We start from the raw sequence: 12,065 nt of genomic DNA on the forward strand, positions 1-12,065 counted from the left end.
GATTTATTTGTCATACATGATAAATTACCTTGGATGTTAATTCCACTGGAATTTATTGGGATCTGATTGTTTGATATAGTTAACTAAATGTTTGTATGTTTGTAGGTAGGTATATCATCATCACTGCTTTCCATGCAGTTCTTGTTTGGAGTTACTGTCCTAGTTGGTATGGTCAGGGGACAAAATTTCACTAGTCCATTTTCATTTGGCTTGGTTACTATGGCTGGAGGATTCGTGTGAATGCATGTATTTGTGTGTGTGTGTGTGCATAGCTGTCTCCTTGCCTAGATATCATGAAACAGCTGTAAACTAGTGTCACTTTCATGCAAACGAAGCCCTTCATTTTTAATCTTTTTGAGATATGTCTGGTCATGGGAAAATATTACCTTTCTTGGAAACAAGAGAGGGTTGGTGACAGGAAGAGCATCTGGGTGTTGAAAATCTGTCATGACCCATGCAAGTATGGAAAAGTGGATGTTAAATCGATGATATTTTTATCTAACATTCTACCAATTTGTCAAGTTTACCAATCATATTCAATATTCTAACCAATTCCAATCATATTTGATAACTTATTCACAAGAATTCTTGAACTATGTTTCAGCTTTTCTAGGACAAAGTTAATCTCCTCTTTTACTACCTTTTAGTAGGAATTCCATGTTCATTGTTTATATCTGCCTCTGAGGCAATGGCATGCATGTACTTCGCAATCTTTGTGATTCCGTTTTTTCACTGTTCGATTCAGAGTACGTTAAATCCAAAAGCAATTGAATAAAAAAAAGTCTTTTAAGACCAAAGACGTTTATTGGATTAAAAAAAAGAAAAGAATTTTTAAAAATAAACACAAATATATTTCCTACAGGAAATATATTTATATATATATTTTTTGTAAATTTTTAATTCTTTTTCTGGGTAGCAATCAGTTAAACGCTGGTGTTGTTAATAATGAAGTAGTCACCAGATGCGGGCTCAAAATCCAAATCTGAAATAAATAAATGTATTATTATTGATAAACAAATAAATTACTGGTTCTTAAGTGGTGCACCACAAGGAGTAACAAGTTGCTCAGTGGATTTATAAAAAAACATAATTTAACCCTTTAGCGGTGAAGTGCCTGTGTGCTCCAGTGACCCAGAGAGCTATGCTGAAGGGAGAGAAATCTTCAGGCAGGTCTTACCAGGCCAGACAGGTCAAAGGGTAAGAGACAGACAAAACCTTAACGATAATAAATCGAAGCATCAACAGCAGGGTATGGGTTTAGTTATCAGCAGGATCTAACAGATCAAATTCCTGGCTTTGAACTAGCAGAATGACCCTAATATTCCTAGTTAGATGGAAACTGCGGGACCATATGGAGCAGTGCCCTGTGACTCCTATAGTATGCACAATCGAAACCCCTAGATGAGAGATGATAGCATTCAGATTATTCTATCACAAATGTAGTACTTATTTATTCACAGCGTGATTGTTGCCAGAGCAGCTGTCTGGCTTCTGTGCCAGTGGCACGTAAATAACACCATTTGAGTGTGATCATTACCAGCGTCGCCTTCCTGGCACTTGTGCCGGTGGCATGTGAAAAGACATTCGAGCGAGGTCGTTGCCAGTGCCGCTGGACTGGCTCCTGTGCAGGTGGCACATAAAATACACCATTTTGAGTGTGGCCATTGCCAGTACTGCCTTACTGGCCTTCATGCCGGTAGCACATAAAAGCACGCAATACACTCTCAGAGTGGTTGGCATTAGGAAGGACATCCAGCTGTAGAAACTCTGCCAAATCAGATTGGAGCCTGGTGTAGCCATCCGGTTCACCAGTCCTCAGTCAAATTGTCCAACCCATGCTAGCATGGAAGGCGGACGTTAAACGATGAGGATGATGCTTTGAATTAATGATGCATTATCTCATAGCTTTGATATTTCAATGGTATGATAGTTTAGGTTTTGAATGCCATTGTAGGGTAGGAATGAAAAACCAGATCTGGCCAGTTTGGCCAGATCTGGTAGAATGGTTGGGCCAGTTTCAAAGCTAAAGAGTTAAAGCTTTAGAAAATTTACCTTAATACTTGGAACATCTTGAAAGACATTAATCATAATTTTGTTATATAAAAACTGGCACTCCATCACTTACTATGACCAGGATTCTAATTGATTTGATCAATGGAACAACCTGCTTGTGAAATGAATGTGAAAGTGGCTGAGTACACCACAGACGCACTTACTCATAACATAGATTTGAAGTGACACAGGATGTGACATGGCTGGTCCTTTGAAATACAGGCAGGATTCATTTTTACCAGCGGAGTGGACTGGAGCATTGTAAAATAAGTGTCTTGCTCAAGGGCACAATGCACCACCAGGTTTCAAGCTCATGGCCTTACAATCATGAACTGACTACCCTAACTACTTGGCCACGTGTCTTCAGTCAGTTTTGTCATATATGACTGTGATTAATAACATACAGTAAACAACAGTTTTCCATATTCATTTGTTTGTTTCACAACTGTTTTTTCCATGCTAGCATGGGTTAGATGAATTTATTGAGACAACTGTGTAAAGAAGTGCTGATTTCTAACTGTGGAGGAAACCTGTGGTAGAAGTAGACCCAGGAAGACTTGGGATGAGGTGGTGAAGCATGATCTTTGAACTTTGGGCCTCACAGAGGCAATGACTAGTGACTGAGACCTTTGGCAATATGCTGTGCTTGAGAAGACCCATCAAGCCAAGTGAAATCGTAGCCGTGGCTGATGCTGGTGTCACATAACTGGTACCCATGCTGGTGGCATGTAAAAAGCACCTTTCGAACGTTGGGCCTTACAGAGGCAAAGTGGTTGAGCTCCTTTTGAGTGTTGGGCCTCACGGAGGCAATGACCAAGACCTTTGGCATTGCCGTGCTTGAGAAGAAGACCCTTCAAGCCAAGTAAATGGCACTCGTGCTGGTGGCATGTAAAAGCATCTTTTACAAAAAAAGAAAAGAGAGAGGGAGAGGAAGAGAGAGAGAGGGAGAGGAAGAGAGAGAGAGAGGGAGAGGAAGAGAGAGAGAGAGGGAGAGGAAGAGAGAGAGAGGGAGAGGAAGAGAGAGAGAGAGGGAGAGGAAGAGAGAGAGAGAGGGAGAGGAAGAGAGAGAGAGTGAGTGTATGTGTGTTGTGTGTGTTTGTGTGTGTGTGTGTGTGTGTGTGTGTTTGTGTGTGAGAGAGAGTTGCTAACGTCCAACCTGTTACCTTACCGAAGAAAAGAAATAAACAAATAAACAAAAAGAAGAAACAAACAAAAAAAAGAGAAGAAGGGAAAGAAAGACTAGTACTTAAATCAGAGGCTCCATTCCGTTTAGAAATGATCCAGGTTGTGGTATCGGTCACAGATATACCATTGATACTATCCAGATATTTGCCTTCTCTTCGAGCATTATTGATGTAGATAACAGTTGTAAATCTGAAATGTAAGACAAATTGAATAATTTGTATTGAAAATAAATAATTTTTAATTGTAATTGCTTGGTAATTAATTTGATATAAGACGAGTTGTTGAGATGGAAAGTGGTTACAACATTTGGGTCTTCCTTTTGAGTTTTGGGCCTCACGGAGGCAATGACCGAGACCTTTGGCATTACGTTGTGCTTGAGAAGAAGACCCATCAAGCCAAGTAAAATTGCAGTTGTGGAAGATAAAGGTATCACGCAAATTGGCACCCATGCTAGTGGCATGTAAAAGCATCCCGGTGTCACGTTGGTGGCACATAAAAGCACCCATTACACTCTGAGAGTGGTTGGCGTTAGGAAGGGCATCCAGCCGTAGAGAACCATGCCAAATCAGACTGGAGTCTAGTGCAGCCTTTCAGCTTGCCAGCCCTGGTCAAACCGTCCAACCCATACCAGCATGGACAACAGACATTAAATGATGATGAACTGTTTATGTACAGTTTTATATCTTTTATTTTTTACTTGTTTTGGTCATTAGACTGTGGCCATGCTGGGGCACTGCTTTCAAGGAATTTTAGTCTAATGAATCAACCCTGGAACTAATTTTTTTAAAGCCTGGCACCTATTCTATCGGGCTCTTTTGCTGAACTGCTAGGTTACAGGGACATAAACACACCAACATTCATACATATATACATACATATACATACAGGGTGTGAGGGGTAAATTGTTGCCATTTTATATTTTTAATTTCACACATGCACATTGTTTGTTTTTGATTTTGTTGACTACACAGTATAGTAGGGTCAGTTGGGCACCATCTGTGAGAAAAACAGCACCATGACACAATTCACTCTGCCAGAAATTTGGAAACGACATGCTGTACTGCTTGGCATTTGCACTGGAAACTCCAGTATGAACATTTCAGTGTATTTGGGTGTCAAGCTGAGAACAGTGCAATCTGAGGACATATACGAAGAGTGATAAAAATCAAACATCCAGTTGACATCATGGTGTTTGGAGTGATCACTAGTGGTGGTGACGTTATGCCTCCATTCATCTTCTCACACTCAATACGGAGGCCTACATCAAGTGCCTGGAGGAGGTAATGCTGCCCTGGGTCAAGAGGGTGGCTGCTGGAAGGCGCTATGTCTGGCAACAGGACTCTGCATCATGCCACAGACATGGCTGTCAGACAATTTCTGCGACCACATCACCCCTAACATTTGGCCACTCAACTCCCCAGACTGCAACCCCCTTGATTATTATGTGTGGGGCCCAGTTGAGTGAGAGACCAACAAAACTCTTTGTAACACCAAAGATGAACTGAAAGCAAGGATTATGGCAGCATTCACCAACTTAAACAAGGAGACCGTCCAGAAGAGTTGCAGGAGATTACGAAGCCGTCTGGAGGCCATGGTTGAAACCAATGATGATTTTATTGAATGAATTTACTCTTTAGTATTTCAAGATATCTTTACGTAATTTTGGTAAATATATCTGTTAAAATACACACACACACACACACACACACACACACACACACACACACACACACACACACATACATACATGCATACATACATGAGGCCCTGGGATATGTAACACACTGCCTAAATACCAATCTTGAGAAATTAGATTTCTCAAAACCAGAAAGGAGAAAGCTAATTCAAAGACTACAGACCCAATCCATCACTGGAACTGTAAAAATCTGTAAAACTTTCCAGAAGTTTATCATTTAAATATATATGAGCATGTCTAGATATGTAACTATATGCATGAGAAGACGTACATAAAACAAAATATACAAATCTGCATTTATACATAGATACATATAAACATACATAAATACATACATATATACAAACATACATACATATGTGTGTGCTTGTATATATTATACTTGATAACAGTTTGATTCACCTCCAAATGACTTAAAGCTTTGTGAGTATGTAGCTGCAGTTCAATGACCAAAACAATTAAAAGATAATAATGATTTTTAAAAAAATTACAATAATTCAGTGAAGAAAATAACAAAAAAGTAAAGCACAAAAGAATGTGTTTTGTCCAATTTTGTATTGTTTGCTTTGGAAAATTTTGTTAAATTTTTCACCAAGTAAAGACAGAAAGATTATTTCATAAAAGATTTTAATGACTTATTAAGACTCACGTAAAGCAGCTATTCGTTTGAGATGCTTTTGTTAGTAAATCTTCAAGAGTTACAGGATGCTGCTTTGTTACCGTGCTCTTGCACATTGAAACATTAAACTGTCTTAGATCGAATGTTACTGAGACATCTAAAATATAAGGATGAGAACAGATTAATGAAAATAAAAAATCTTTCATAAAAAAACAACAACATAATACAGGGTGGCCCAAAATTAGGTTTACAGTTATTCAACTATCTCTTTTGCAATCATATATTAACAGCTTAGATCTTAATTATAATAAAATATGAAACCAGTATTCTATGCTAATTTAGTTAATTGTAAGGTAGAAATTTAAATGTAATAAAATGTTTTAAAAGAAATTCAAAATGCCTACGTGATAAATGTAAACTTACTTTTGAGCCACCCTGTTTAATATGTTAATTAAATAATTGAACAAACAAAATAATTATATGCCTAAATATGTCTATATTAAATAAGATTTGTAATTTTTCTCTCTAAGTGAAGGTGTGTGGCCAAGTGAGTAGGTTATTGCAATAACAATTGCAAAATCAGGTTTCAATTCCCAGGCTGGGCAGTACATTGTTTTCTTAAGCAAAACACTTCATTTCTCCTCTGCTTTTGTCCACTCAGCTCTGGCTGAGGGGAGAATGTTGTGATCTTGGTTACTTATACATTGTGGAAACTGGGTAACCGGACCTATGAATCACCAGGACTCACAGCAGTAATGCCCAAAGGACTTACTATCAACCATATCTTTAGAGATTATGGAAATGTTTAAACTCAGTAACTGCACTGGCTGCATGTGTGTGTGTGTTTGGATGAGTGAGAGTGTGTGTATGTGTATGTTTTGATGAATGTGTGTGGGTGGTGGGGGTGGTGGCCAGTGATTTTATGCGCTTCCAGTGTACTCGGTTAAAAATTGAGTCCCAGTGGAGTGCTGGGACTCGTTCTCATCTCCCCAATACCCACCACATGGTTGGGAAACATCCCTCCAAACCACAGCTACACACAGAGTTTCTGTAGGGGAACATGTTTAATAAGCCCTAAAATTCACTCCATAATTGCCCACGGGCATATGGCGTACTGGTTAAGAGTGCGGGCTACTAACCCCAAGATTCCAAGTTCGATTCCAGACAACAACAACAACAACATCGAAAAATACCTTAGGAATGAGAACCCAGGTTCGAAATTTCCCCAAGACATCTGATGAAGGCTGGAGGGTATATCAGCCGAAATGTTGTGTTAACAACAAACAAGATGAGGACAAACATCCATCGAATGTAAATAATGTAAATAATGTACATAATTCCTCATCTCTTAAATATAGAACTGTATTATGTTTAATGTCAATGAAAATAGAACCGGGAAAATTGTTGTGGATTAACTGAAGATAAGTATGTGGAGGTTGGATGAATGTAATGTTTGGTTGCTGTGGTGACAACTAACATGTTTGAGTCTTATCAGACCTCTTCAAAGAGGCAAAGTTGACACACAACTACCAGGAAACAGAAAGACTTGAAGAGTATAGAGTTTGGTGTGAAAATAATTCACTGGTTTGGCAATTTAAAATAATGGCATTGGGAAATTCCTCTTTAGCACTCAGATAACTCCATTGAATGTTATGATTATTTATTCAAATATGTTTTAAATTAATTATGCATTATCGTTTAGCTTTGAGACTCCTATGATGTAGTTGTTTATTTTCAGAATGTCCTTGTAGGTCAGGCATAAGAAGTCAGGTCTGGCCAGTTTGATCATAAAACAGAATATTTCAGCTGGAATGGCAGGGTTAAAGTATAAAAAAACATATAGTTACATATGGGCTACCATATTTAATGTGATAAATTGAGAATAATTTTTTAATGTTAATCATAATGAGAAGAAAAGTAATCATTGTCAATTTAATATGCTTATACTAGCCAGGAAGTCCTATTGTTGATTAACAAAAACAGAACATTTTCAGCTAGATAAAGTAGAATGGTAGTTTTTAACTCACTCAAAGGATTAGTGTTGGTCGTACTAGAATTCTGTTGGGTAATAGAAACTGGTTTTTTATCAACTTGGGAAGCAGCATCGAAAAATGGACTCCCGTTTGGATAAGAACCTGAAGCAGGCCACTGGTGTTGATGTGGATTATTATATGGTGTATCCACGTTGGGATAAATGGTACCAAACAGTGAGTTAGACACTGAAATGAAAAAAAACAAAATGTTGGATTACAATTATATTATTACTGAACATAAAAACATGAGATTTATCACAGGTATTTGGGTCCAAAAAGACCTCAAGTTCTTCCCTTAACATACCCAAATAACATGTCCAAATAGACTTTAAGTACACATAATGATATTGTTTTATGGTTGACATAATGTTTAGAGTAAAATTTAATAAAATTATCAGTAAATAATAAAAATATAACAGTGAAAAATATTTTGTATTTAACCAACAAACTTTACTCAGAAACTGGGATGGATTCTGTTACAGGAGGCATCCCAGTTACTGATTCAGGAGCATCAGCTCAGACTGGTTGTGTTGCTTGGTTTTCTAATTTAGGCCCTGCTTACCATATTCTCTTTACTGAGAATCTAGCTGGGTTGACAGCTCATGTTGGTCGAGCACATGACACATGGTCATGAGAGATGAGGTTTCTCATGGAGGTGGGGGCTGAATAGGACTCTGCTTGACCGGTCACCTGGGAGGACCCGGGAATACACTAACGAACTGTGAATGCAGCAATGCACTGCAAAGGTGCATGCCCCCACATCTGACCTAACTATGTGTACGTAAACCTGTACAAAAAATATGCAGCCTTGCATTGCAGGGATGTAAACACAAGTGATAATCAATGCGTTCTAGGTAGCTGGGCATTGGTCACGACAGAGTGTAAGTGCCCCGAGAGAAATGTTGGACATAAAGAAGCATTGGATGTGGCGTGCAAGAGAGACGTTTGCGCTGGTATGGTCATGTACTATGGATGGATGAGGAGAGCTGTGTGAAGATGTGCCACTCTCAAAGAGCTGAAGGAATCTGGGGTAGACCCAGGAAGACATGGAATGAGGTGGCGAAGCATGACCTTCAAACATTGGGCCTCACAGGGGCAATGACGAATGACCGGGACCTCTGGAGATATGCTGTGACTGAGAAGACCTGGCAAATAAAGTGAGTTCACAGCTGAAACCTACACCAGTGTCACATAACCAGCCCATTCAAAAGTACCTTGGATTGTAGGGAAACCTGCTGTGCTTGAGGAGACCTATTGAGTCAAGTACAACAACATCAACATCAAAATCAAATAGAATTTGAAGCTGTGATCCCTGTGCCGGTGGCACGTAAAAAGCGCACCATCTGAACGTAGCCGATGCCAGTGCTGCCTTGACTGGCTTCTGTGCCGGTGGCACATAAAAATAAAAAACCAATCATGGTTGTTGCCAGCATCCTCTGGTCCCTGTACTGGTGGCACGTAAAAAGCACCCACTACACTCTTGGAGTGGTTGGCGTTAGGAAGGGCATCCAGCTGTAGAAACACTGCCAGATCAGACTGGAGCCTGGTGCAGCCTCCTGGCTTCCCAGACCCCAGTCGAACCATCCAACCCATGCCAGCATGGAAAACAGACGTTAAACGATGATGATGATGATGATACATTTCCTACACTGTCTTACTTTCATTATATATATAGGGAGAGGGAGAGAGAGAGGGAGAGAGAGAGAGAGAGCGATAGAGAGAAATAGAGAGAGAGATAGATAGACAGACAGACAGATATTTCCATCTATCTATCAAATTAATTTGCAATGCTTTGGTGAGCCCAACAGCCAGTGTTAATGTGAGGGCTTGGTAGATAGAAACTAAAAGAAGCCCATCATGTATATATATATATATATATATATATATATATATATATATGAGATTTCTGCGAGACAACCTGTTGAAAGCCACCGACCAGATCTGTGGCTGGTGTAAGGTCCCCTCTCGACCCAGAGTAACGTGGTGGTGGAACAAGGAGGTAGACAGGGCTATTAGACAAAAGAAACAGGCTTGGAAGGACTGGAAGAACAGTGGTAGCAGGGAATTTTACCAATGTGCCAGAAGGGAGGCTAGGCGACAGGTTTATTTAGCCAGAGGGGAAGCAGATAAGAAAAGATTTGCCAATGTTCTGCGCCGTGAGGACCAAAGACTCGAGGTATTTCGTGTTGCAAGACAGTGTAGGAGAGAGAATAGTGATGTTGTAGGAGAGAAATGTGTTTGCATGGATGATGGTACGCTTGCACTAAATGAGGCTGCAAAGAAAGAGGTCTGGAGATGCCACTACGATAGATTGCTTAATAAAGAGAATGAATGGGAGGAAGAGAGCCTGCCGTATGTCGACCCAATAGAGGGACCAGCTATCCGAGTTGATAGTACCAGGGTAGTTAAAGCAATTAAGAGTATGAAGACAGGGAAACGGCCCATCAGGAATCACTGCAGAGATGCTCAAAATATCTGGCAGTGTTGGCTACAGCCTAGTCACCCGTATTACGAACCAGGTGTTACATGAAGGAGTCATACCCAATGACTGGTGTAGCAGCACCATAGTCAACTGCTACAAAGGTAAAGGTGACGCTTTAGATACAAATAATTACAGAGGCATCAAGCTGTTAGATCAGGTTATGAAAGTTATGGAGAGGGTCATAGCCCAACTAATTAGGGAGCGAATCAATTTAGATGAGATGCAGTTTGGGTTCGTGCCAGGTAAAAGCACTACTGATGCCTTATTTCTAGTAAGACAGCTGCAGGAGAAATACCTAGCCAAGGATAAACCTCTGTACCTGGCTTTCGTTGACATGGAGAAAGCCTTTGACAGGGTCCCCCGATCCCTTATCTGGTGGTCAATGAGGAAACTTGGGATAGAAGAATGGTTAGTGAGAGCTGTGCGAGCCATGTACAGAGATGCTGCCAGTAAGGTGAGGGTTGGAAATGAGTACAGCAATGAATTCCGGGTAGAGGTAGGGGTCCACCAAGGTTCAGTCCTCAGCCCCCTCCGATTTATCATAGTCCTCCAGGCAATCACAGAGGAGTTCAAGACAGGTTGCCCCTGGGAGCTCCTCTATGCTGATGACCTTGCCCTAATTGCGGAGTCACTATCAGAACTAGAGGAGAAGTTTCAGGTGTGGAAGCAAGGTCTAGAATTGAAGGGCCTTAGAGTCAACCTAGCTAAAACCAAAATCTTAATAAGTAGGAAGGTAGATAAAACACAAACCCCTTCAGGTAGATGGCCCTGCTCAGTATGTAGAAAAGGAGTAGGTAGTAACTCTATAAGATGTGCCCGGTGCAAGCTATGGACACATAAGAGGTGCAGCAACATCAAAGGCAGGTTAACTAGGAAGTTAGTTTTTGTATGTGGCAGATGTTCAGGTGAAATAAAGACTGTAAACAAACAGGAAACAACTTCTATCTCATTCCAGGGTGAAAAACTAGAGGTAGTCGATAGCTTCCACTATCTGGGCGACCAAGTTAGTAGTGGGGGTGGGTGCGCTGAAAGTGTAGCTGCTAGAATAAGAATAGCCCGGGCAAAGTTTAGAGAGCTCTTACCTCTGCTGGCGACAAAGGGACTCTCACTCAGAGTAAAAGGCAGCCTGTATGACGCATGTGTATGAACAGCCATGCTACATGGCAGTGAAACATGGGCTGTAACTGCTGAGGACATGCGTAAGCTCGCAAGGAATGAAGCCAGTATGCTCCGTTGGATGTGTAATGTCAATGTGAATACCCATCAGAGTGTAAGTATCTTGAGAGAAAAGCTGAACATTAGAAGCATCAGTTGTGGTGTGCAAGAGAGACGATTGCGCTGGTATGGACATGTAGTGAGAATGGATGAGGATAGCTGCGTGAAAAAGTGCCACACCCTAACAGTTGAGGGAACCCGTGGAAGAGGTAGGCCCAGGAAGACCTGGGCTGAGGTGGTGAGGCAAGACCTTCATACATTGGGCCTCACCGAGGCGATGACTACTGACCGAGACCTTTGGAATTGTGCTGTGCGTGAGAAGACCCGGCAAGCCAATTAGGATCGTTGCCAGTGCCCCTGGACTGGCTCTTGTGTGGGTGGCACATAAGATGCACCATTTTGAGCGTGGCCGTTGCCAGTACCACCTGACTGGCCTCCGTAGGATTTTCGAGCGAGATCGTTGCCAGTGCCGCTGGACTGGCTTGTGCGGGTGGCACATAAAAGACACCATTTCGAGCGTGGCCGTTGCCAGTATCGCCTGACTGGCCTTCGTGCAGGTGACACGTAAAAGCACCTACTACACTCTCTGAGTGGTTGGCGTTAGGAAGGGCATCCAGCTGTAGAAACTCTGCCAAATTTAGATTGGAGCCTGGTGTTGCCATCCGGTTTCACCAGTCCTCAGTCAAATCGTCCAACCCATGCTAGCATGGAAAGCAGACGTTAAACGATGATGATGATGATGATATATATATATATATATATATATATATATATATATATACA

General features: G+C 40.9%; 1 protein-coding gene across 3 annotated transcripts in view; it reads right to left on the minus strand.

Moving 5' to 3' along the window:
• Positions 1-784: 784 nt before the first annotated feature.
• The window catches only part of LOC106871109 (uncharacterized), a 64,324-nt gene continuing 53,043 nt past the window's right edge, over positions 785-12,065 (minus strand). For all 3 annotated transcript variants that reach the window (XM_014917412.3, XM_089347674.1, XM_089347667.1), the window contains 4 exons: positions 7,580-7,771; positions 5,583-5,709; positions 3,299-3,426; positions 785-982 (listed from right to left, as the gene is read on the minus strand). In XM_014917412.3, coding sequence (XP_014772898.2) covers positions 924-982; positions 3,299-3,426; positions 5,583-5,709; positions 7,580-7,771 — 506 coding nt within the window. In that variant the 3' untranslated portion in view covers positions 785-923. The remainder of the gene's footprint in view (positions 983-3,298; positions 3,427-5,582; positions 5,710-7,579; positions 7,772-12,065) is intronic.

This window comes from Octopus bimaculoides, chromosome 1 (assembly GCF_046866305.1).
Source record: "Octopus bimaculoides isolate indiv1 chromosome 1, ASM4686630v1, whole genome shotgun sequence".
Classification (NCBI taxonomy): domain Eukaryota; kingdom Metazoa; phylum Mollusca; class Cephalopoda; order Octopoda; family Octopodidae; genus Octopus; species Octopus bimaculoides.